Raw genomic sequence first — 25,910 nt, forward strand, 5'->3', positions numbered from 1 at the left:
ATTGCATCACTGCACTCCAGCCTGGGCAACAGAGTGAGACCCTGTCTCAAAAAAAAAAAAAAAAAAAGAAAAGAAAAAGAATTAAAAAGAAAAAAAAAAAGACCATTGGTTTACTATATTTTTTTTTTAGGGGTAGCAGCTGCCTTTCTCAAAAGAAATTCTATAGAGAATCTCCCAATGTATAAAACATATCAAAGTAGAATTCTTGGGATGTGGAGGGAATGGGGTACCTGGATCCCACCTGCCAGTCTTTAGGCATTCATGAGGAACCCCTGAACCTGCTGAACCCTGTAAAAGGGCTTTAAGCAGAGAGTGAGATGGCCCAATACACATTTTAGAAAGATGCCCGTGGCTGCTAGGTGGAGCTGACATTGGACAGGGATGAGATTAGGGGCAGGGAGCCAGTTTCAGGAGGCTATGAAAGTGGTCCAGACATGAGCTGATGAGGTCTAGACCCAGGACAACAGCCTAAGGATGAAAAGCAGGTTGGATTCCAGAAACATTTCTGAGTTAGAATCAGCAGGAATTGGGGGTCAATTAGATATGAAGGATGAAGTCTGTGAGGGCTGGACTGTCTGGGCTGAAACATACCATAAAGTGTGACAGCCATATAGGAGAGAAACTGCTGAGACAAAGGATAAGAGTTGAGTCTGGGGCCAGGCACAGTGGCTCATGCCTGTAATCCCAGGACTCTGAGAGACTGAGGTGGGCAGATCACCTGAGGTCAGGAGTTTGAGACCACCCTGGCCAACATGGTGAAATCCCATCTCTACTAAAAACACAAAAATTAGCCGGGCGTGGTGGTGGGCGCCTGTAATTCCAGCTACTTGGGAGGTTGAGGCAGGAGAATCACTTGAACCTGGGAGGCAGAGGTTGCAGTGAGCTGAGATTGCACCACTGCTCCAGCCTGGGTGACAGAGCAAGACTGTCTCAAAAAAAAAGAGAGAGAGTTGAGTTTGGGATACATCATGTTATGGTGACTCTGGGACATGTAGCAGTTGATTGACCAGCAGACAGTTAAAAATGCAAGTCTGGATCTTCTCTCGTGGAAGAGAATGTTGGAGCTAGAAATTAAAACTGGGGAGTTACCAACAGATTGGTAGACACAAAAGACATGAAGTAGAGAATGTGCATACAGGAGAGAAAGAGGCCTGAATCAAGCACCTGGGTTTGCAACAATTTGATCTTTATTTAGCTTTTTCATTGGTGTGATTGTTATTACCATTATGAGATAATATTTTATTTTTTAAATTATTTTTATTTTTTTAAAGACAGAGTCACACTCTGTCACACAGGCTGAAGTGCAATGGCGTGATCCTGGCTCACTGCAGCCTCAACCTCCCTGTGCTCAGGTGATCCTCCCACCTCAGCCTCCCAAATAGCTGGGACTACAGGTGCGTGCCACCAGGTCTGGCTAAGTTTTAAATTTTTTGTACATACGGAGTCTCAGTATGTTGCCCAGGCTGGTCTTGCACTCAGGCGGTCCACCTGCCTTGGCCTGCCAAAATGCTAGGATTACAAGCCTGAGCCTCTGTGCCCGGCCATGAGTGACTATTGTAGAAAGCAGAGACAATGTGCCAGATGTTTGGAGTGAAAAGGACTTGGCTCCTGTTCTCTTAGGATGGACAATGCTACACACAATCACAAATCACAGGCTATAAGAGAGGTGACCCAATCCTGCAGGACAGTTCAACGTTTCAGATTTGAAGGGGAGTGAGAGAGATCAGAACTGGAGGCCCCTTGTCTGAGCCCCCGACTATGGTGGTCCACGTCACTCTACATGCAGCAGGCGCTGTAAATATTTCACCTTCTCTAGACGACAGTAGTTCCTCGAGAACAGGAGCGCTGGGATAATGCATATGAAGCTCTTAGCACAGTGTCTGGCGCTGCTTCGATGATGGCTATATTATCAATTATTCTTATTCCTTTGAATTCTTGGCAAGAGCTGGCAGGGAACTTTGTACACATCAGGTACAAAAAAACCCATCCACGCAGTCTAAGATCAAGAAGCTCTTGGCACTCTCTGACAGGCCTCGACAAAGCAATTCCCCTTCTTTCTAACACAGTCAGGGTCCGTAAAGGAGATTATCCACAAGGACCAGCTGAGTGGATAAGAAGACAGACTGGCTGAGCGGCTGACCCTTCCAGACGGCGGGCTGTCCCTCTTTACCGCGGTGCCGCCGTTCCCAAAGTCGGCCTCAGCTTGGTCCTTGGCTGGAACCTCGTGGCAAAGTTTCTGGGTCAGCAGACCTCATGGGCAAGGGGCCCCCCTAGCTGGCCACCCCCGGCCCTGCAAAGGCACCCACGCGAGAAAGCCGGGGGAGCCTCGTCAGCGTTGCTGGAAGGTCGTTTCAACATCCCCGCTGCTCGGCTCCTAGGCCGGCAGGTGTTCCGGGGCCAGCTCCCCGCGCCCCGCGCCCCGCGCCCCGCGCCCCCCCGCGCCCCGCGCCCCGCGCCCCGCGCCCCGCGCCCCCCCGCGCCCCGCGCCCCGCGCCCCGCGCCCCGCGCCCCGCGCAGTTCCCTCTAAGAGGCCGGATCTGAGTGAGCCTGTGCTGAGTCGCTGAGCAGCCCGCTCTCCATGTGACTTCAGTTTCCGTCTGTTCCTTCCGCTGGTGCTAAAATAATCTGATGCCCCACAGCAAGGAGGTAGCCCAGCCCCGCGTTCGGCTGCTCTCGAGGAGGCCGGAGCCCCCGGAGAGGATGCGCCCCGCGCAGCCGCCTGCGCCTGCGGGAGCCGTGAGTATTTCCCGCGTGGGGGCGTCCCCGGGGCACAGCCGGGGCCCTCCTCCAGGTGGGCGAGCTCGAGCGAGGTTGGGTGGTAGGAGGTCAGCGTCCGCGGCCCGCAGCTCAGGGCCGACGAGGAAGCTGTGGCTTGCTGCGTCCAAGCGCCGCCGCTTTTGTGCTGGGCGTGGGGGGCTGCAGCTCTGGGTGGAGGTGGAAATGCCTCCCTCCAGGAGCACTTAGAGCTGAGAAAGGGGGTGCGACGTAGTGGAAACCACGAGGGCTTCAGCCTCAGACGTGGGTTTGAGTCCTGGCTCTGCAGGGAGCATGTGAGCAGACAGTTAAGGTTTCTGAGCCTCAGTTTTCTCATCTGCAAAATGGGAACAGAGATGCTCCCTCCCTGGGCTGGGCGACTGGATATGATGAGACCGCTCTGTGCACACTCAGCATGCTGAGCACTGGGCTCTCCTTTCCTGCCCCACAACGTGGATTGAGAACCACTATTTCATAGATGAAGACACTAAGACTGGTTAACAGCAACACCTATTCACAGATGCCGTCCACGTGCCAGGCCTGTCCAAGGCCCTGGGGATACAGCTGTGAAAATGTGCAAAGCCTCTTCTCCCACAGAACGTTTGTCCTTGGGAGATTCACTGGGGCTCTGTGACTTGGATCTTAGCCTAGACTTAGATCCATGGCTTATCAGAGGGAGACTAACAGGAGGGCGACGAAGACTCGGGCGCTCTTCCGTAGCCCTCGTGGCCCCTGCATGTGGGCCGGCTTCTGAAGGGGTCAGCGTACTTCCCCACGTACCCAGGAGCTAGACAGAAAGAAGTAGGGAGCCACTGGTGTGGCTTGGTGCTGCCTCTGAGAGAAGGTGAACACGTGCCAGTTGGTGGCTGGGACTGGAGGAGGCCGGATCGGGGTCCTAGGAATGGAGCCTCCGGACAGGGCTGGTCGGGGCTGCTGTGCTTCCGGAGGGGCTGAGGGGACCCCACCGGAGGCTTCTTCATGATGGGCACAGCCTGTTAGGAGTCTGGGTGCTAGAAACATTCAGCGTCTGTGGCCCTCCGTGCTTTCCTGTGTGCTCCTCACCTGCCGGCTGTGACACACAGACTGTTCTGTGGATGCTGAGGGTTTGCTGGGCTTTACATTTACAATACGTATTTATTCTCCTCACACACCCCTTAGGTTTGTATGTGTATGCCCGAGAGTCCCTAAAGGAGATTATAGAATCATGGGCCCAGGAAAAAACCTTAACTCCTGCCTTTAGGTTAAAAAACAAAACAAAACAAACTCAGCTTCACAAAGAAGGCACTTTTTTAAAATATATTTATTTATTTATTTATTTTTAGAGACAGGCTTTTGCTCTGTTGCCCAGACTGGAGTTCTGTGGCACGATCACAGATCACTGCAGCCTCAAACTCTTGGGCTCAAATAATCCTCCTTCTTCAGTCACCTGAGTAGCTAGGACAACAGGTGCACACCACCATGCCAGCTAATTTTTAAAATTTTTTTGTAGAGACAGGATCTTGCTGTGTTGCCCAGGCTGGTCTCAAACTCCTGGGCTCAAGCAATCCTCCTGCCTTGGCCTCCCAAAGTGCTGGGAGTGTGGGCGTGAGTCACCACACCCAGCTTTCATGTAATGAGTGCCCTCATGGGAACTTCATGAAAACACATATCAACTTAATCTCTCATAGTTTTAAAATTCATCATCCAAGAGTTCCTGCTCTTTGATGATGAGACATACCTGGTAGACTCCAAAACAGAGAGCAGACGCCTAGTATCTTTGTTCTGGGGTGTGCATTAAGAGTACATTGACCCGTCTGTCTCCAGTCTTGACTCTTTTGGAAGAGAGATGCTAGTACTGATGACAACCTGCATTCTGGCTGCGGGGTGCGTCCACACTGCACAGTGTGCACCAGACTCTCGTATGGACAATGACTGTCCCTCACATCAGGCGCAGATCCATTTTAGAGCCTCAGAAGTCAGGAGAGGGTGGACTTTCAACCACGACTGAAAACACTGTCTTTCTTAGGACATGCTGTGTGTATGACACACTTACAGATGTCTGTGCTCACTGATGCTTGTTGATGTGTCATCGCACATCAGTGACAAACATTTGTCATGTTTTTGCCTTTGGTGGAACTTCTTTATTATACTCACTTTCCTCCCAAACCATTTTTCTCAACTTCATCATGAAGCAAATGTCATGTGGTCATTCTGTGATGGGGCTCGGGGCTAGGTTAGGTGATGATTTCTGAAAGCTCAGAGACGTGAAGGAAAAAGGACATCAGTGCTTGGATCTTATAAGCCTCACGTGCAACAATAAGCCCGAGTTCAAGAATCAGATTCTTAGATAGATTGGTTTGGTAGCAAATGACAAAAAACCAATGTAAATATGCTTCAGCAAAAAAAAAAAAAAAAAAAAAAAGGATTTATTGTTTCAAATAACTGAAAAGTGTATGGGCAATAGTTTCAGGCATGGCTGAGTCCAGATGCTCAAACGGCATTGCCAGGAATCCATCTGTCTCCTTTCCTCAGCTTTGCCTTCCTCTCTGTGGGCCTCTTTACCGGGCAAGTCCCGGAGCTGGTGGCAAAGATGGCTGCCTGCAGCTCCAACTGTATTCCTACCGGTTTGGCATCTGAAACAGAAAGAGCAAGTCTCCTTTCCATGAGTTCTAGCAACTGCCTGTGGATTGATTCTCATGGGCTTGGCTTTTATGATGAGCCTGTTAGGAAAATGGAGTGCTCTCACGGGCCCAGCCTTACTCATAGGCCCCGCCCTGGAACCAGGAGCTGGGATCAGACCCGAACACACAGACTTTTGAAGAAAGGAAGGGGGTTGGTTGCACAGCCGCGAAGGGGACTTAACACTACTGAATTGTACACCTCAAAAGGGTTAAGATGGTCACTTTCGGCCGGGCGCGGTGGCTCATCCCTGTAATCCCAGCACTTTGGGAGGCCGAGGCGGGTGGATCAGGAGGTCAGGAGTTTGAGACCAGCCTGGCCAAAATGGTGAAACCCCGTCACTACTAAAAATACAAAAATTAGCTGGGTGTGGTGGTGCGTGCCTGTAATCCCAGCTACTCAGGAGGCTGAGGCAGGAGAGTCGCTTGAACCTCGGAGGCGGAGGTTGCAGTGAGCCGAGATGATTGTGCCATTGCACTCCAGCCTGAGCCACAAGAGCAAAACTCTGTCTCAAAAAAAAAAAAAGAGAATCGCTTTCATGTTTTGTGTATTTTACTACAATTAAACATTTTCTAAAGAAAAAAAGGAAAGAAAGGGGGTGATTTTCTCAAAAGGGAATTGAGGGGTTGTTACCAGAAGGAGAAACGAATGTGAGTAGGCGAAACCAACCAATTTCCAGAGCGAACGGAGTCAGGTGCTGAGCCCAAGCCAATGTGTCTTTTCTCACTTTAATGCCTGAGGGATTTCAGAGTGAACAGAGTGAAGAAAGGAGGAAGTGGAACCTCGTCATGGTCCTCACCCACGAGGTGGGCGCGAGGAGCAGGCTGGTACTGGATAGGCTCAATGCGGCCACAAAGCCTGGTGAGGTCACAGGGACTCCCCTCCTCCAGCCCCAACCCAAAAGGTTGCCTAAGGCAGGTGCTGCGCCATGTGCACCAAGCAACTTTCTGCTGCCACCTCCAAGAAAGAGAAGGACCGGGAGGGGATTTCTCCCAGGAGAGAGCACATAACGCTCCGTCTTTTCACCTGTCGGTTCTCAAGCAGGACCTAAGTGTCTCAGGCAACCCCACACCCACAGTGCCTGGCAGGGGCCCACCCATGGGTACACATTGTGTTCTCCTAAGCTCATGTCACTCCATTTCAGATGTCAACTGGACATGGACTCCTGCTGATCCTCCCTACTGTCATTCACTCCTCTCCTGCTCCAGCCCTGATCCCTGAGGTCTCTTCTGCCCTTGCAGTGTCTCCCCTCTGTGGTCCTCAGGCACCAAGGCTGAGCCCTTTCCCTCGGCCCTGCAGTGTCTCCCCTCTGTGGTCCTCAGACACCAAGGCTGAGCCTTTTCCCTTGGCCCTGCAGGCTCAGTGGGGAGCAGGGCTTTCCCTGCCTGGCCCTGGACCACCTCCTTCAACTTCAGCAAGTTAGCGGTCTCCCTGTCACCAGCCAGCCTGACACCCTGAGACCTCCTCATGGGCCTCCCCCAGTGGCCGCTCTCTTGTTCTAGGTTATTGGGCCCTTCCTCAGGTCCTTAAACTGATGCTTCCATTCAGCTTCTCATCTCCTTCCAAATCCCCAGTTTTCCTCTAGGCTCTCTGGCTAGAGAAGGTTAGAGCCATTTTGAAGGCCTCTGACAGCCCCCGTCTTGCTTTGTCTCACAGAAGGCCATGGTCCCATGATAACTCAGGGGTGCTGTTCAGAATATCAGGCACCGCATGGCACAGCTACTTGGGAGGCTGAGGCAGGAGAATCGCTTGTACCCTGGAGGCGGAGGTTGCAGTGAGCCAAGGTCACGCCGCTGCACTCTAGCCTGGGTAACAGAGTGAGACCCCGTCTCAAAAAAGAAAAAAAAAAAGTTAAATCACTTGATATGCATTCTGAAATATTTAAAGGAAAGTATATCAATGACTGCAATGTACTTTGAAATGCACGATCAGGCTGGGTGCAGTGGCTCACACCTGTAATCCCAGCACTTTGGGAGGCCAGGGCGGGAGTTTGAGACCAGTCTGGCCAACATGGTGAAACCCCATCTCTATTAAAAATACAAAAATTACCCAGGTGTGATGGTGATCTGTGGTGATCTGGTGCCTGTGATCCCAGCTACCTGGGAGGCTGAGGCAGGAGAATCTCTTGAACCCCGGAAGCAGAGATCTCAGCAAGCAGAGATCGCACCATTGCACTCCAGTCTGGCGACAGAGTGAGACTCTGTCAAAAAGGAAAGAAAGAAAGAAAGGTGGCATGGGTGGTGTTGTGTGCCTGTAGCCCCAGCTACTCGGTAGCCCTAGGTGGGAGGACTACTTGAGGCTGGGAGCTTGAGACTGTAGTGTGCTACAATCCCATCTGTGAATAACTACTGCACTCCAGCCTGGGCAACATAGCAAGACCTCTAAAAAAAAAGGAGAAAGAAAGATGGACAGAAGGATAGATAGATGGATAGATGTATGTTGTTGGGGAAAAGTTAAATGACTAACAGTACCTAGTAACTGTTCACATTCCTTGTCATGATCATAAAAATCAAATAATAAGAAATTAGAAAACTTCCATAGGAACTGTAGCTACCTATAATACACTGTCATATGAATTACTGGGTTATTGCTCCACTGAACTTTTAGTTTGTGATGAGGAGGTGATACCAGCACTGAGCCTGGCAGGATGAATAAGAGCTTTGCAGGTGAACAAGACCAGCAAAAGAGCCTTTCCCACAGAGGACAGAGCGTGTGGGCATGCGTGATTTAGTCAAGGGTCGCAGGCATCCCAGGGTGGCTGGGGCTTGTGGTATTAAGGTTGAGTTGATGCAGAAGTCACAGACCTGGGTTTGAATTGTGGCTCTAACATTCTCTAGCTATACAGCCTAAACCTATGTGAGCCGCCACTGACCAAGTGTGAAATGGAGATGACAACATTTACCTGCTAGGATTTTTGTGGGAATTATATGTAAAGTACCCGGTATAGCCCGTGTTCCAAGGCGAGCACTCAGTAAGCGCGAGCTGTCACAGTGAAGAGCCCGGACAGAATCTGGGAGCGATTATGCAGACCTCGAACACCACTGAATTCACCTTTGAATCGGCCTCTTGTCAGGAATCCATATGCTTTCATTCTTCAATTGTACGCTTTCTCAAGGAAACCAAGTAGTCGGGGTGGGGGGATATATTTTCATTGTTTTCCCACTGGGGCCACTAAGCCGCTGTCATCACCCATAAAAAATCCCTGCCCACAGTCTACCGTGGACCCTGGGTGCTCGCTTCTCCCCTGGACATCCCAGGGTCCACACGCTGCAGCTCCCAGGGGTGGGAGAAGGGACGAAATCTCCTTCTCCTTCACTGTATTTCCCTCAACACCAGCTTGCTGTTTGCACAGAGGAACTCTGCTTTCCCTTTGAATAATACACCTCTTTGTCTCACTGTAGAAAGTGTCTGTCCCCCTCCAGTGGGGGCGTGTCCTCCTGCAGGCCTTGGAGGGCTTGGTGGGGTCCCCCGCCCACTGAACTTGAAGTCCGAACATTCCCTTACATCGACAAAGCCTTTTCACACACACTGTCCCATTCAGTCTTGACCCAACCCTGTGAGGCCATCAAGGCAAGTGCTGTCCTCCGTGGCCACCACCAGAGTGAAGGAGCCAGGCTTGGGCCCAGGTCTCCTTCCCCAGCCCAGGGTCCCTTCCTCTACACAGGTCGCACCTTCTCCTTCTTATCGAGGAGGGCGGTGGCAGGTAGCCACTCCCTCAGAAGTGACCAGAGGGAACAAACTTGTGATACTGAAGGGAAATCAGATGCTAATGCGTTATGCAGTTGAGCGCCTATCAGCAGAGATTATGTGGGTCTCTCCTATAGAAAGGTGACACCGAGGACCCACCACCAGCCACCACCAGCATGCAAGGGCGAGGTGTCACCTCCCAGTGGGAGCAGGTTTGCATTTATTAAGACCTGTGGCCAGATGGCAGCCTGTGGGCATGGAACAGGACGAGGTGAACTGACCTCTGATGGCTCTACCAGGCCGACGCTGACCACGTAGGGAAGCCAGTTGGCTTATTCGTGGCCCTAAGGAAGTGAGGGCTGAGCAGGGAGGTGCTCAAAGCGGGCTCCTCACACTGGCTGTCTGGAGTCGCTGTGGGAAGGGCCCAAGGGAAGAAGGGTTGCTGGGGACTCTAAATCCCCCGGTGGAGGCAGAGCCTCACCCATTCCCAGAGAGTCTCTCGCCACGAGCCCCGGTACAGCCCAGGCTGACCAGAGAACCGGAGAACCGGGTGGGAACTGGAGATCTGAGTTTAACCAGTGCTGGGAACCATGGCACTGCCTTCGCCGAGCCGCCGTGTGCCTCTCTTTTCACCTCTCTGGCCTGCGTATTCTTTTAGCAAACTTGGGGATTATACTACACATTGTGCTTTACACTTTCCTTTCCTTGATATTATTTTATTATGAACGTCTTTCTGCGTCAATCAATATATTGCTACCAAAGCATTTTTTTATCACACCACGTCATTCCTATCATGTAGTTTTATCATAACTTATTTAGCCAGTGCTTCCATTATTGGACTTTTGATGGTTTCCACTTTTTTATTATTCTTACTAATGTTACAATGAATATTTCTTTTAAAATATTTTTATGTACATTGTATTTCCTTAGGATAAATTCCTAGAACTTGAATCATTGAATCAAAAAGAATCCAGACTTTCAAGGTCTTTGATAAATTGGCTAAATTGTTCTTCAGAAAAAGTGTGCCAATTTTCTGTTCTACCTGCAGGGTGTGAGACAGTTCTTAGAGGGGGAGAAGTCAAAACAATTTTATTGTCTATATTTTAACAAATTCATTATTAAGAGAAAGCTAGAGAAGCAAATCACAAGCTCTGAATTCACACATCACAATTCTAAATGTTTGTTGTTCTAATCCTCAATTTCAAGTTCTTGTTAATGCATCCACTATTTGAATATTTACTTTTTCAAAATATAGGAATGTATTAATTTACCAAAGATCACAATCGGTTCTTTGCTTTTTGCTTATTTTTTGAGACAGAGTCCCACTTCGTTGTCCAGGCTGGAGTGCAATGGCATGATCTCGGCTCACTGCAACCTCTGCCTCCCAGGTTCAAATGATACTCTTGGCTCAGCCTCCCGAGTAGCTGGAATTACAGGTGCCTGCCACTATGCTCGGCTAATTTTTGTATTTTTAGTAGAGACGGGGTTTCACCATGTTGGTCAGACTGGTCTCAAATTCCTAACCTCAGGTGATCTGCTGGCCTTGGCCTCCCAAAGTGCTGGGATTACAAGCGTGAGCCACCGCGCCCAGCCACCTGGCTAATTTTTGTATTTTTAGTAGAGACGGGGTTTCTCTATGTTGGCCAGGCTGGTCTCGAACCCCTGATCTCAGGTGATCCACCCACCTCGGACTCCCAAAGTGCTGGGATTGCAGGTGTGAGCCACTGTGCCCAGCCTGTATTTCCATTTTTAACATAACAAATGTTTCCTAAGCACCTTTCTGAGAAGAGTGTTTGAAAAAGGTATGTTAATGATTCCTGGAAATATGGGGACAAAGATTACCATAATTTAACATCTCTTTTCAGGAACACTTATTTCATTTTCCTCATTTTTAAATGTGAGTACTTTAAAACTTACAGAAAAGTTTACAAGAAAGTACAATACTAAATTTACCAAGTAGTAATATTTTGCTTTACTGTCTCTATTGAGCCATTTGAAGGTAGGTTACATAAATTACGGACATCATGAAAGTTCCCTGTAAGTGCTTCAGCGTGCATTTCCTAACAATAAAGGCGATGTCTTACATAACCACAGGCTTGTTATCCGACCTGCAGACCTCATATCATCTGCGCATCTGAAAACTCATCACTTAGTGCCTATTTAAATTTCCCCAATTGTCTCATACTTTTCTGTTAGAGATTCTTTAAAATCCAACATCCGGCCAAGCTCAGTGGCTCACGACTGTAATCCCAGCATTTTGGGAGGCTGAGTTGGGTGGATCACCTGAGGTCGGGAGTTCAAGACCAGCCTGACCAAAATGGAAAAACCCCATCTCTACTAAAAATACAAAATTAGCCAGGCATGCTGGTGCATGCCTGTAATCCCAGCTACTCAGGAGGCTGAGGCAGGAGAATCACTTGAACCCGGGAGGCGGAGGTTGCAATGAGCCGAGATTATGCCATTGCACTCCAGCCTGGGCAACAAGAGTGAAACTCCATCTCAAAAAAAAAAAAAAAAAAAAAAAATTCCAACATCCACTCAAGGTTCATTCACTGCACTTGGTTAAATGCTTCTTAGTCACTTGTAATCTAGAACAGACACCCCCAGCCCCACTCCAGCCTTTCTTTGATTTTCAAGACTGACTCTTGAGAAGTCCAGGCCAGTTACCTTGCAGGACGTCTTACAGCCCGGATCTGTCAGAGGCTTTCCTCATGACTGGATTCAGGGCAAGTGTTTCTGGCAGGCGTTCCACCAGGACAGTACCCTGTTTCCTAAGGCATCACACTCAGAGGCTCAGAATGGCAGGAGCTCTCACCACGGGGGTGTTGAGTTTGGACATTTGGTGAAAGTTGAGGTCATCCTAATGTTTTGCTAAGAATCAGAGGGACCAGAGCTGCTTGCTTGAGACTTCCCAGTGCTTCCTGGAGAAGGGACTGTTGGAAATGGTCACAGACTGGGGGTTGGTTTTGTTCTGTATCATCTGTTCTCGGTGGTCTGTGACCAGCTGCCCTTCCCATTCTCCCAGATCCCAGGTGCAATTGCTCTTTTTCTTGCAGTCAAAGGCAGACTCCCTTTCTCGTGGAGGCCTCCATCTGGCACCGTGTGCCCTTGTGTGCCCATGAGTGTCACTGTCACACATTTACACGCTGCACCTGTGCGCACTCTGCCTCTGGAGAGCCCCCGCCCCGCCCCAGTCACAGGGAGAAATATTTGTTTCTTTTTTTTTTTTGAGACGGAGTCTCGCTCTGTCGCCCAGGTTGGAGTGCAGTGGTGCGATCTCGGCTCACTGCAAGCTCCACCTCCCGGGTTCACGCCATTCTCCTGCCTCAGCCTCCCGAGTAGATGGGACTACAGGCGCCCGCCACCGCGCCCGGCTAATTTTTTGTATTTTTAGTGAGACGGGGTTTCACTGTGTTAGCCAGGATGGTCTTGATCTCCTGACCTCGTGATCACCTGCCTCAGCCTCCCAAAGTGCTGAGATTACAGGCGTGAGCCACTGCGCCCAGCCAAAATATTTGTTTCCAGCACAGAGTGCCCTGAGAGCTGCCCACTTTCCCAGGAGACCTCTTTCCGTAAAGCTTTTTCAGCTTCTCTGGTTACTTTGAGGAGAACATTCTTAACTACGTGGTAACATACGTATGGCACCTGCTCAGAGCCCCTTTAGCAGAGAGGGTCCGGTCCCAGCTCTGGCAGCAGCTGCTCACGTAGTAGCAGTCAGGGGAGGTGGGGGTGGGGACGGTAAGGTGTCCGAGCAGCTCCAACAAGGAGAGGCCGTCACTCTGGCCGGGATAACAATTCAGATATCCAGCGTGCACCTGAATAGTAGAAATCCAGCATCCTTTTCTAAAAACAAAACAATAGCAAAATTCAGATCTGAGCTACTCTGTAGCATTTCTTTTTTTAGAGACAGAGTCTCGCTCTGCTGCCCAGGTTGGAGTGCAATAGCGAGATCTCCGCTCACTGCAACCTCCGCCTCCCAGGTTCGATTCTCCTGCCTCAGCCTCCTGAGTAGCTGGGATTACAGGCATCTGCCAGCACGCCCAGCTAATTTTTGTATTTTTAGTAGAGACAGGGTTTCACCAGGTTGGCCAGGCTGGTCTCAAACTCCTGACCTCAGGTGATCCGCCTGCCTCGGCCTTCCAAAGTGCTGGGATTACAGGAGTGAGCCACCGCGCCCGGCCATTTTTGTATTTTTTTTTTGAGAGGCAGGGTTTTGCCACCTTGCTCAGGCTGGTCTCGAACTCCTGAGACCCAGTGACCCCCCACTCCTTGGCCTCCCAAAGTGCTGGGATTACAGGCGTAAGCCACCGCACCTGTTCGCAACAAACATAATTTCTGAAACAAAGGAGACTCTTTGCAATGGCTGTACGTTCTTCTTCCTCACTGTCAGCATTCTCTTGTTGCAGAATACAACCTCCATTCATGTTGTTTTTATGAATGAATCTTTTTACCACTTTCTTACTATGACCAGGTCTGGAGGCAGAAAACCACGTTGTCTTCTCTGCCTAAAAAGCAACACCACATCTTCATAGACAAGGTTGGCTATGGAGTAGACTCACAGCATTCCATGATAACTAGTTAGAATGCAGCAGTGTTCCAAATGGGCCAAACCTTGTCCAGACAGGAGCAACAGGCAGCTCAGGGTCCCAGGAACACTCACCAGCTGGCAGCCCCTCGGGAAGCGGCTGGGCTTTCCACCTGTTCCTGCATGCTGGGCACACTCTGGCTTAGATGCCCTCTTACAGCTGCAGGTGCTGTGGCGTGGTCCTCAGCCCTGAGGATGTGGGAGGAGAGGAAGCAGTCCTGTGCATGCAGGGGATGAGTCACGGGATTTTGCAGAGAGATATGGCAAGAGGATTGTTTATCTTGGACTCTTTGCAGTGCCATGGCTCTGAGGAAGCTCTCTGCAGCTACACACTCTACGAAGAGTGTTTCTCAACCTCAATGGTCACTATTTTGAAAGCCTTTTATTTCTTTACAGTCATTACATACTTTTAATTTAGCACTGGGTCTTGGCCATTCTCACGTGATTGTATTAGTCAGGGTCCAACCAGGAAACGGAAACTGCCCAGATTATTTAAGACAGAGGATATTTAATGCAAGAAAGTGGCAACACATGGTGGAAAAGGCTGAGAAAGCAAATAAACAGTCAACACAGCGACGAGCAGCTTCAGGAAGCTTCTTATCCTCACCTAGGTAGGGTGAGGACAAGAGGAGAAGGTGGGCCAGGCACCATGACTCACGCCTGTAATCCCATCACTTTGGGAGGTCAAGGCGGGCAGATCACCTGAGGTCATGAGTTTGAGACCAGCCTGGCCAACATGGTGAAACCTCATCTCTACTAAAAATACAAAAATTAGCCAGGCGTGGTGGCGTGCACCTGTAATCCCAGCTACTTGGGAGGCTGAGGCAGGAGAATTGTTGAACCCAGGAGGTGGAGGTTGCAGTGAGGCGAGATCACAACATTGTACTGCAACCTGGGCAACAAGAGCAAAACTCCATCTCAAAAAACAAAACAAAACGAACAAAAACAAAGAGGAGGAGGTGGTGTCACCAGAGCCTAGGGGTCAGCGGAAGAAACTCTAGGATGTCTCTGTCCAAGGCAGAGAGGAAGGGAGAGAAGTATGCTGGATTCTTTCTGCCCTCTACTGTCTGACCTCCCAGGAGGAGTGTCTTCCATTGACTAAACCAGCAGAGTTTGTGACAGGTGACAGCAGTTTGAGGCCAGGTGACAGCAGAGTTTGAGATTCAGAACCCTCAGAAGTCAGAGCCCTGCCACACTGAGGAGAGCAGGGAAGGGGAAGGCGCAGCTCTGGGGACAAACCGCTGTCAGCCAGCATAGTCATCTGTGCCCAGGGCTAGCCTTGCTCTGCAATTTATGAATGCAGAGTTTTTAATCGAACCTTCCTGCATATGTTTTACACATCTAGTTGGTATAATTCATCCTTCCAGCCACATTACTCAGGCCTTTATTTTAGACTTTGTGTAGCTGTTGAACTACCTTGGAGATTACACAGGAATAACCAGCACTCAGTCAACTCACTGGTGTTTGGAACTCACAAGTAATAATTAATAATTGTGTTACTCGCTACCTTTACAGCCATGAAGCCCTTTCACATTCATGAGACTGGTTATTCTCATGCAACTCTGGAATAGTTATTATTACTCCCATTTTGTAGACGGATTCTCCGAGTCTTGGAGACTTTGTCTGAATTCCTGAAGGACAAATAACAAATAACAGAGGCAGAATTCAAACTCTGGTCTGCTTGGTTCCAAATTCCATGATCTTCCCATGATATCCTGCTGCTTCCTGCCAGGGCCACAACAAGAGTTTTTTTCTGGGCTGGTTGGCTGAGTTTAGGAGGAAGGAGAGGATATGTTTTAAACTTGCAAAATTCTTGATGACCCATAAATTAAAATGCCCCTCCTGAGTGTGACACAAGGCCTAGCTTGCCTTCCAGTCTGAAGGTTGCCTTTTCGCTGAGGGACCTGCTCTCTTGCCCCTTACACGTCTAGATTCAGTTCTTCGATACACAGGGTTGGCTCTTCTAGAAACACTGGAGTCACAGCAGCAGGTACCACCCCACACCTGACAAGAGGCAGCCAGGGAGGAAGGGAGGGTTCTTACCTCCCCATCTCCCCTCAGTAAAATTCAGGATGCCCAGTGAAGTTTGAATGTCAGATAAACAATTTGTTAGTATAAGGATGTATCTAGCATTGAAATGATGCCTTGTAATTTACTAAATCTGCAAATATGCAGCCTTATTTCATGGTGGGCAGTGGTGGTGATCCCAGGTTTCAGGGGCGTGGGGGCGGGGAAGGGTGCTGGGGGGATCCTGAGGGCAGGAACCCGTACACCTCTGCTTCTGCCCTCTCTTCCCTGTGCCGGCCACAAGGCAATGACTCCTGTGTGGGTGCAGAGGCAGAAATGGGTCTGGAAGGGGATTCCCAGTGTCTGGCAAGTTCTGGTAAATTCTGCATTGGAGGTTCTCTCTGTAGTAAGGGGAGTTGGCCTGGCCTGAAGTGAAAGCTGGCTTACCCGGTTTCATTGAGCTCTTCAATTAGTCTGTTTGCACTGGTGAGCATTCAAATCTGATCAAGAAGGTAAAATGAGCTTTCAAGATCCCTAAATGCATTTGAAGAAAGGAAAGAGGAGGCCCCTGAGTGGCTGGAGCGAGCAGGTGGGGTGAGCAGGTGCCGCTGGCCCAGGAGAAGATGGGAGGGCAGACACTGGGCCTTCGGTAGGTGTCAAGGAAGGGGGCAGATGGAATGCTGGGGCCAGCTCTTGCCTCTGGGTCTGCAGAATGCAGAGCTGGGGGCATGCACTGGACGTCAGGTCCCCAGCAGGGCAGCAGTGAGTGCAGCCTCGCTGCTGGGAGAAACTGCCCTGCTCACTCATCGGAGCTCGGGGAGCGAGGCGGGGCTGCTCTTAGCCCTGCCACTAAGTTCATCCACAACCTCGAGTAGTATCTCTGGGCCTTTGTTCACCTGGCAAATGTGATGAGTATATTGCATTTCCCTTATGGCTCCCCTTAGTTCTGAATCTCTGCTGGTGCGTGTATACCTTCAAGCCTTCTCATTACTGCTGTTCTCTGTGCACTGGCCAGGCAAGCAGGCTGGCAACCACATTTCGTTAACCACCTTTATTCTACCCAAAGATTGCTTCTTCATTTTCCCTCCGTTTTTCCCCCTGTCCAAGCAAAATATCAAACCTCTTTTTTCAAAGGGTCATAGTCAAATGAGTGAACCAAAGAGATCAACGCTTTTGTAACAGCCCCACATCAGCAGCTGGGGAGTAACTCCGGGACAGAGGCCCCCATCCGTGTTTCCGTCTCAGTCCACTCTCCAGTTGTTCATTCATTCACTCAGCAAGTACTTACTGAGCTCAGGGGATGCATCAGACCGATTGGAGCTGGAGGCAGGAAAACTTCAGCAGAATTACAAAATATGGGAAACTCCAGGTGACTGGAGGCCTGGTTACTCAAGCTTTTTGCTTCTCCCTTCTGTGCTGGACTCACTGAAGTTTAGTGTTCAGCCACCCATCCATCAAGTGGTAGAGGCAAAATGAAATTGAGTTCTTGTCAACAGTTTCAGTGAAAGGCCGGAAGTCTTGGCTAAATGGAAGTATCTGAGTATCCTGTGGGCTGCACCTCTATGGAGCTCCACAGAGCTCCAAGACCACGTAGAATTGGAACTGGCTCCTTCTGCCGATAATACAAACAGCCCTCTGGGATGTCCTTCTCTGACTTACCTCTTCCCTGCTCTCTGTCCACAGGGCTGCCCTTGAGATGGAGTTGCTGCCTCTTTGGCTCTGCCTGGGTTTTCACTTCCTGACCGTGGGCTGGAGGAACAGAAGTGGAACAGCCACAGCAGCCTCCCAAGGAGTCTGCAAGTTGGTGAGTTTCCCTTGAACCCTGATCTGTCGGCTGCTCCTGTCCTGACAAGGCTTGGTCCATTCGGAAAGCTGACAGATTGTCCATCAGGAAGGGCAGAGAATGAAGGAGCCTGCATCACTCTGTGCCTGCCTAGCACAGGGGCATGTGCAGCTGCCCTTTAACCACAGGATTTTAAGATGCTTCCTGGGAAGAGCCAGGCAGTCCCTGCCCCGCCGTTCTCACGCCTGCTGAGGATAGGAGGCATCCGAGACCAGCCTAGGGCATCCTCCTGGAACAAGAACAACTTGTTAAAAATCTGGATGATTCAGGCCAGGTGCGGTGGCTCAGGCCTGTAATCCCAGCACTTTAGGAGGCCGAGGCAGGCAGATCACTTGAGCCCAGGAGTTGGAGACTAGCCTGGGCAACATGGTGAAACCACATCTCTACAAAATACAAGAATCAGTCAGGTGTGGTGGCACACACCTATAGTCCCAGCTACTTGGGAGGCTGAGATGTGAGGGTGGCTTGAGCCCGGGAAGTGGAGGTTGCAGTGAGCTGAGATCATGCCCCTGCGCTCCAACCTAGGTGATGGGGCCAGACCTTGTCTTTAAAAAAAAAAAAAAAAAAGCCAGGCGCGGTGGCTCACGCCTGTCATCTCAGTACTTAGGGAGGCCAAGTCCGGCGGATCACCTGAGGTCAGGAGTTCGAGACTAGCCTGGCCAACATGGTGAAACCCCGTCTCTACTAAAAATACAAAAATTAGCTGGGTGTGATGGTGCATGCCTGTAATCCCAGCTACTCAGGAAGCTGAAGGAGGAGAATCGCTTGAGGAGACGGAGGTTGCAGTGAGCCGAGATCACACCCCTGCACTCCATCCTGGGCGACAGAGTGAGACTCTCTCAAAAAAAGAAAAAAACAAAACAAAACAAAAAACTGGATGACCGAGCTGCACCGATGGTATGAGAATCTCCGGGTAAGGTGCTTGAGAGCTGGAGAAGCCTGCCTCAGAGCTTGTGGAGAAGCCTGCCTCGGAGCTTGTGGAGAAGCCTGCCTCGGAGCTTGTGGAGAAGCCTGCCTCGGAGCTTGTGGAGAAGCCTGCCTCAGAGCTTGTGGACGAGTTGACCGCTAAGGCTTACACAGCTGCGGGGAGGGCTTGCTGCCATGCCACACTGCAGAGGGGCAGCCCGGACCACACTCAGGCTAAGAAGACCCAGAGCGTGGATACCCAAGCCTTCTCTAGGGCTTTCAGCCTAGATGTGAAAATAGATTTGGGTCCAAACTGAGAAATTTCCAGTAATTTTCCCCTTCATCTGTATAACAATGATATCAAAAGTCTGCTCAAGAAACACATATTTAGGCCAGGTGCATGGCTCACGCCTGTCATCCCAGCACTTTGGGAGGCCGAGGCGGGCAGATCACAAGGTCAAGAGGTCGAGACCAGCCTGGCCAACATAGTAAAAACCCATCTCTACTAAAAATACAAAAATTACCCAGGCATGGTGGCACATGCTTGTAGTCCCAGCTACTCGGGAAGCTGAGGAAGATTGCTTGAACCTGGGAGGCAGAGGTTGCAGTGAGCTGACATCGTGCCACTGCACTCCAGCCTGGGTGACAGAGTGATACTCCATCTCAAAAAAGAAAAAAAAATGAAACACATATTTAATAAACATTTCTTGAGCCATATTATATACTAGGCGCTGGGAAGACAAATTGGATGTCAGGGCTAACACTTACATTCAAGTATGTATTCTTAAAGCATAGCTGTCATGGTTTTTAACCTCTTTTAGTAGGAACCTATAACCGCTGTGCTAGAGTCTATTCCAATATGACATAGAGGTTACAAGCTAGACTGGCCTGGTTTAAACCCAGCCCCACCCTTAGCTGGTGACATTGGGGTCACTCTAGGTCATAGTTTCTCCATCTGTAGAATATATACGTAATAATAATATCTACCAATAACATCATGCTGTGTTGACTGATGATTAAATGGGTTAATACATGTAAAGCACTCAGGACAGTGCCTGGTAGGTAGTCAGTGCTATGCGTTTTATCTGTTATCACTCATATTATTATTAATCTCTGCTATGTTTGACCTCCAGCATTCTCTTACAGAGGCAATAAAGGATTAACTACACAGTAGTTATTCAGGGGTTACCAGGCACAGGAAGAGGAGAGATAAATGAACAGCCTTTCAGAGTTCAGGCAAGGCCCTCTGCTTGACACTTTCTGGCCCAGTGGGCAGGAGTAGAGAATTGGCTGCCAGGAAGCCCCAAGAGTGGGTTTCCTGCGGCTCTTCCGAGTTGAGGACTGAGAATTGGAGAGTCTGGGTGCCCTCCACTGGCCCTCATCACATTATCCATTTGACCTTATTAGAAAGTGGACATTGGCCAGGTGCGGTGGCTCACACCTGTAATCTCAGCACTTTGGGAGGCCGAAGCAGGCAGATCACCTGAGGTCAGGAGTTTGAGACCAGCCTGACCAACATGGTGAAAGCCCGTCTCTACTAAAAATACAAAAATTAGCCAGGCATGGTGACGGGCACCTGTGATCTCAGCTACTCAGGAGGCTGAGGCAGGCGAATCGCTTGAACCAGGGAGGCCGAGGTTGCAGTGAGCTGAGATCGCGCCAGTGCACTCCAGCCTGGGCGACACAGCAAGACTCCGTATCAAAAAAAAAAAAAAGAAAAAGAAAGTGGACATGGTAAGCTTTTCTGGGATGGCCATATGGTCCTTCTACATCACTTCAGTGGGGCCACAGGGAATTGCAGAGGTGTGACCCACCACTGCAGCAGCTGTGGTGGAACAGCACCCCATAGCGTGAAGAAAGCCTCTGACCACAACATTCTCCAGTGAGTCCACACGCAGGGAGGAGCGCAACACCCACGCACATAAAGACACACACCTGGCCGGGCGCGGTGGCTCACACCTGTAATCCCAGCACTTGGGGAGGCCAAGGCAGGTGGATCACCCGAGGTCAGGGTGGCCAACATGGCAAAACTCTGCCTCTACTAAAAATACAAAATTAGCCCGGTGTGGTGGTGTGAGTCTGTAATCCCAGCTACTTGGGAGGCTAAGGCAGCAGAATTGCTTGAACCCGGCAGGCAGAGGTTGCAGCAAGCAGAGATGGTGCCATTGCACTCCAGCCTGGACGACAAGAGTGAGACTCTGTCTCAAAAAAAAAAAAAAGATAAAAGTTCTCTTCCAGAGTACTTTGTAATTATAATGCAATCCCAATCAAAATACCAAAGAGGGAAGGGGGATGTGGAAAGAACTTGGCAAATCCTTTCTAACGTTCGTCTGGAAATTAGAGAAACCCAAATGCTCAACAATAGGAGATGATTAATTAGATCATCCTAATAATTATAGCTCACATTTATTAAGCACAGTAAATGTGTTTCACCTCAACAGTCACACTTGATCCTGAAAAAAAACGCTATGCGAAAATGACGAGTATAATTTCAGTTTTACAGGCAGGGTAATGGAGGTCTCTTTTGGTTCCGTAACCATCCAAAGGTCACCCATTTGATCAAAAGCAGAGCCACGAAGCATTGGCCCTGGAACTCTTGCTCTCAGCCACTGTGCTATTCATGAGATGAATGCATATGCTTCCTAAAAAGATTATGATCACATTTATTTGTACTGCCAAGGCAATAAGTCCGTCATACTTTATTGACAGGGGGAGAAAAATAGGTTACTGAACAGTTTGCACAGTATGGTCTTATTTTTGTTTTTTAGACAAAGGTAGGTAATATCTTACGAAAGATCCAGAAAGACATGGAACAGAAGGTGACTGGTGTTTCTCTGAGAGAGAGGTGGAGGTGACAGAAGAGTTGAGGTTTCCATATGTCAATACAGTATCAATGTTTAATTATTGGAAGGTTTTATTTTAATTATCAGATAAAGAACCCGAGGGGCCAAGAAATTCCACTGCTAGTGGTGGTAGAGCCGAGATTCAGACTTGAGTCTGTCCTCCAAACCTGTGCTTCTTCTAACCTCTCTCTCGGGATTTTCCTCCTCTGTTGCCGTGCTGCACTTGCCCTCTGGGATTGAACCCACAATTGTAGGCAACCACTGCCCTTGTATTACTGACGAACTTGTGCAAACGAATGCCATTGCTCCTCTATCTTATCACTTAAAACTTCTTTCTTGCCGGGCACGGTGGCTCACGCCTGTAATCCCGGCACTTTTGGGAGGCCGAGGCAGGCAGATCACCTGAAGTCAGGAGTTCGAGACCAACCTGGTCAACATGGTGAAACCCCGTCTCTACTAAAAATACAAAAAAAGTTAGCTGGGCATGGTGGCATGTGCCTGTAATCCCAGCTACTCGGGAGGCTGAAACAGGAGAATTGCTCGAACCCAGGAGGCAGAGATTGCAGTGAGCTGAGATCACACCATTGCACTCCAGCCTGGGTGACAGGGTAAGACTTCATCTCAAAAAAACAAAAAACAAAAAAAACCATTTTTGTCCTAGACACCTAAATAACATCCTATGGCTGATGGTTGTTTTTGCCAATTTTGCAAAACATGGGGCTGAATTAAAGTATCCTGCACGTGTGCTTTCTGCAGAGTGACCAGGGTGGCCTCGTCCCTCCCGCCTCCTTATTCTGCATGATCAGAGTAGAGCCCTGTTTAGGAAAAGCACTGAGCTGGGCATTCAGAGCCCTGGGCTCCAGTCCCAGCACAGCCACTGACTCTTCACTTCTCCCCTCCAGACCCACTTTACTTCCCTGTACAATTCAGGATGGTGAAAGCTCTCAAGTCCTTTTTTTTTTTTTGAGATGGAGTCTTGCTCTGTCGCCCAGGCTGGAGTGCAGTAGTGCAGTCTCGGCTCACTGCAATCTCTGCCTCCTGGGTTCAAGCAATTCTCTGCCTCAGCCTCCGGAGTAGCTGGGATTACAGGTGTCCACCACCACACCCGGCTAGTTTTTTGTATTTCCTGTAGAGACAGGATCTCACCATGTTGGCCAGGCTAGTTTCGAACTCCTGACCTCAAGTGATCCACCTGCCTCGGCCTCCCAAAGTGCTAGGATTATAGGCATGAGCCACCGTGCCTGGCCTTGTCTATCCTATTTTTAAAATGAACATCTCTAGAGCCATCCCCGGCGGTTGCAGGGACAGTCTGATAAGTGAACTAAGTTTCTATGCATAAATGCTTGCCTCTGGGCCTCCTCCCTGCTGACCAGTGTGGTTTTGGCCGCAGGTGGGTGGAGCCGCTGACTGCCGAGGGCAGAGCCTTGCTTCGGTGCCCAGCAGCCTCCCGCCCCACGCCCGGATGCTCATCCTGGATGCCAACCCTCTGAAGACCCTGTGGAATCACTCCCTGCAGCCTTACCCTCTCCTGGAGAGCCTCAGCCTGCACAGCTGCCACCTGGAACGCATCAGCCGCGGCGCCTTCCAGGAGCAAGGCCACCTGCGCAGCCTGGGCCTGGGGGACAACCGCCTCTCGGAGAACTACAGAGAGACGGCAGCCGCCCTCCACGCCCTGCGGGGCCTGCGGAGGCTGGACTTGTCGGGAAACTCCCTGACGGAGGACATGGCAGCCCTCATGCTCCAGAACCTCTCCTCGCTGCGCTCCGTGTCCCTGGCGGGGAACACCATCATGCGGCTGGACGACTCCGCCTTCGAGGGCCTGGAGCGCCTCCGGGAGCTGGATCTGCAGAGGAACTACATCTTCGAGATCGAGGGCGGCGCTTTTGACGGCCTGCCTGAGCTGAGGCACCTCAACCTGGCCTTCAACAACCTCCCCTGCATCGTGGACTTCGGGCTCACGCAGCTGCGGGTCCTCAACGTCAGCTACAACGTCCTGGAGTGGTTCCTCGCGGCCGGGGCAGAGGCTGCCTTCGAACTGGAGACGCTGGACCTGTCTCACAACCAGCTGCTGTTTTTCCCGCTGCTGCCCCAGCACAGCAAGTTGCGTACCCTCCTGCTGCGCGACAACAACATGGGCTTCTACCGGGACCTGTACAACACCTCGTCGCCGAGGGAGATGGTGGCCCAGTTCCTCCTCGTGGACGGCAACGTGACCAACATCACCACCGTCAACCTCTGGGAAGAGTTTTCCTCCAGCGACCTCGCAGATCTCCGCTTCCTGGACATGAGCCAGAACCAGTTCCAGTACCTGCCAGACGGCTTCCTGAGGAAAATGCCTTCCCTCTCCCACCTGAACCTCAACCAGAATTGCCTGATGACGCTCCACATTCGGGAGCACGAGCCCCCCGGAGCGCTCACCGAGCTGGACCTGAGCCACAACCAGCTGTCGGAGCTGCACCTGGCTCCGGGGCCGGCCAGCTGCCTGGGCAGCCTGCGCTTGTTCAACCTGAGCTCCAACCAGCTCCTGGGCGTCCCCCCTGGCCTCTTCGCCAATGCTAGGAACATCACTACACTTGACATGAGCCACAATCAGATCTCACTTTGTCCCCTGCCAGCTGCCTTGGACCGGGTGGGCCCCCCTAGCTGTGTGGATTTCAGGAATATGGCATCTTTAAGGAGCCTGTCTCTGGAGGGCTGTGGGCTGGGGGCATTGCCAGACTGCCCATTCCAAGGGACCTCCCTGACCTACTTAGACCTCTCAAGCAACTGGGGGGTTCTGAATGGCAGCCTCGCCCCACTCCAGGATGTTGCCCCCATGTTACAGGTCCTGTCTCTCAGGAACATGGGCCTCCACTCCAGCTTTATGGCGTTGGACTTCTCTGGGTTTGGGAATCTCAGGGACTTAGATCTGTCGGGGAACTGCTTGACCACCTTCCCAAGGTTTGGGGGCAGCCTGGCCCTGGAGACCCTGGATCTCCGTAGAAACTCGCTCACAGCCCTTCCCCAGAAGGCTGTGTCTGAGCAGCTCTCGAGAGGTCTGCGGACCATCTACCTCAGTCAGAATCCGTATGACTGCTGTGGGGTGGACGGCTGGGGGGCCCTGCAGCATGGGCAGACGGTGGCCGACTGGGCCATGGTCACCTGCAACCTCTCCTCCAAGATCATCCGCGTGACGGAGCTGCCCGGAGGCGTGCCTCGGGACTGCAAGTGGGAGCGGCTGGACCTGGGCCTGCTCTACCTCGTGCTCATCCTCCCCAGCTGCCTCACCCTGCTGGTGGCCTGCACTGTCATCGTCCTCACTTTTAAGAAGCCTCTGCTTCAGGTCATCAAGAGCCGCTGCCACTGGTCCTCGGTTTACTGACCTGGCTGTGTGCCAAGACTCGAAATTCGGTCCGCACACAACAGGACACTTTCTCTGCCGGCTTTCAAGATGTGATGCAGAGGCCAAGTCTGACGAATTGAAGTTTCAATTAAAATTTAACATGTTTCCATTCCTCATCGCCCACCCCCCACCCCCACCCCCACCACCGCCCAAGTTCTTTTTCCATCATTATAATTCACCCTCATTATCTTGGTAAAATATTTATTAAGTGACTTTTTTAGAAATAAAAGGCAATGTGTCTCATAAATATTTTTTAAATTAAATGCAGCTTGTGTTTTTTTTTTTTTTTATTGTTTCTTGGTTTCCCTTGGATTATTTTGTAGTGTCCTCCCCTTGGTGACATCCATGGAGCCGAGGGTAGCAATTCAATGCAACCTACTGGAAAAAGAACTCCAAGAGCAGGTGCTAGAGATGGTGAGTCCGTGCCCTGGGGACTCACCAGGGACAAGGATTTCATAGCAGGAGGACGACAACAAAGCATTTCAAAGCACAGCTGGAGGGTCTGACAAGATCATAAGATGAGGCCTCTCACCTGCTGCGTGACCGGCCACCGCCGTCAGAACGGTCCTGTGATCCTAGCACTTTGGGAGGCTGAGGCGGGTCACCTGAGGTCAGGAGTTCAAGACCAGCTTGGCGAACATGGTGAAACCCCGTCTCTACTAAAAATACAGAAATTAGCCGGGTGTGGTGGTGGGCACCTGTAATCCCAGCTACTTGGGAGGCTGAGACAGGAGAATTGCTTGAACCCAGGAGGCGGAGGTTGCAGTGAACCGAGATCACACCACTGCACCCCAGCCTGGGCGATGGAGCAAGACCCCGTCTCAAAAAATAAACAAATAAATAAAATAATGGACCTCTAGCTGGGCCCTCTCCAGGTGCCCTGGCTTCATACCCGGAGTCTCTGGCAGACAGACATGACTCTTCCATGGAGAAACCAAGAGAATAATAACTGGCCCCGAGTTTATCCAGTCAGTAAGCCGACTGCCAGAGACAGTCCTCGTTCTGAAGGGAAGTAAAGAGGAATGCAGAAAGGAATGAATTCTGCTCACTTGTGAACCCTCCTAACTCTTCACAAAAAATTGCTTACAACTTCATAGCAGATGTTCAGTATCTGTATTCACTAGATTCTTAGCTTCCCTTCTCCCTCTGTTCAATGACTAACGAACAATGTCTGTGCTCCTCTCTGAGAGAAAAGATAACAAGGACACAGCCCCCGTCCTTTGGTAGTTTAGAATTTACACTGTC

General features: G+C 50.5%; 1 protein-coding gene and 1 pseudogene across 1 annotated transcript; both read left to right on the top strand.

The window, feature by feature from the left end:
• The first annotated feature begins 2,604 nt into the window (after window positions 1–2,604).
• NRROS (negative regulator of reactive oxygen species) lies at window positions 2,605–25,638 on the top strand. The gene is made up of 3 exons (XM_003806417.6): window positions 2,605–2,736; window positions 17,375–17,495; window positions 22,674–25,638. Exons 2-3 carry the CDS (start codon window positions 17,388–17,390, stop codon window positions 24,642–24,644), a joined length of 2,079 nt encoding a protein of 692 aa, XP_003806465.2. The 5' UTR covers window positions 2,605–2,736; window positions 17,375–17,387; the 3' UTR covers window positions 24,645–25,638.
• LOC129397490 (uncharacterized) lies at window positions 3,208–10,914 on the top strand (annotated as a pseudogene).
• Window positions 25,639–25,910: the final 272 nt, after the last annotated feature.

The sequence above is a fragment of the Pan paniscus genome, chromosome 2, assembly GCF_029289425.2.
Source record: "Pan paniscus chromosome 2, NHGRI_mPanPan1-v2.0_pri, whole genome shotgun sequence".
NCBI classification, from domain to species: domain Eukaryota; kingdom Metazoa; phylum Chordata; class Mammalia; order Primates; family Hominidae; genus Pan; species Pan paniscus.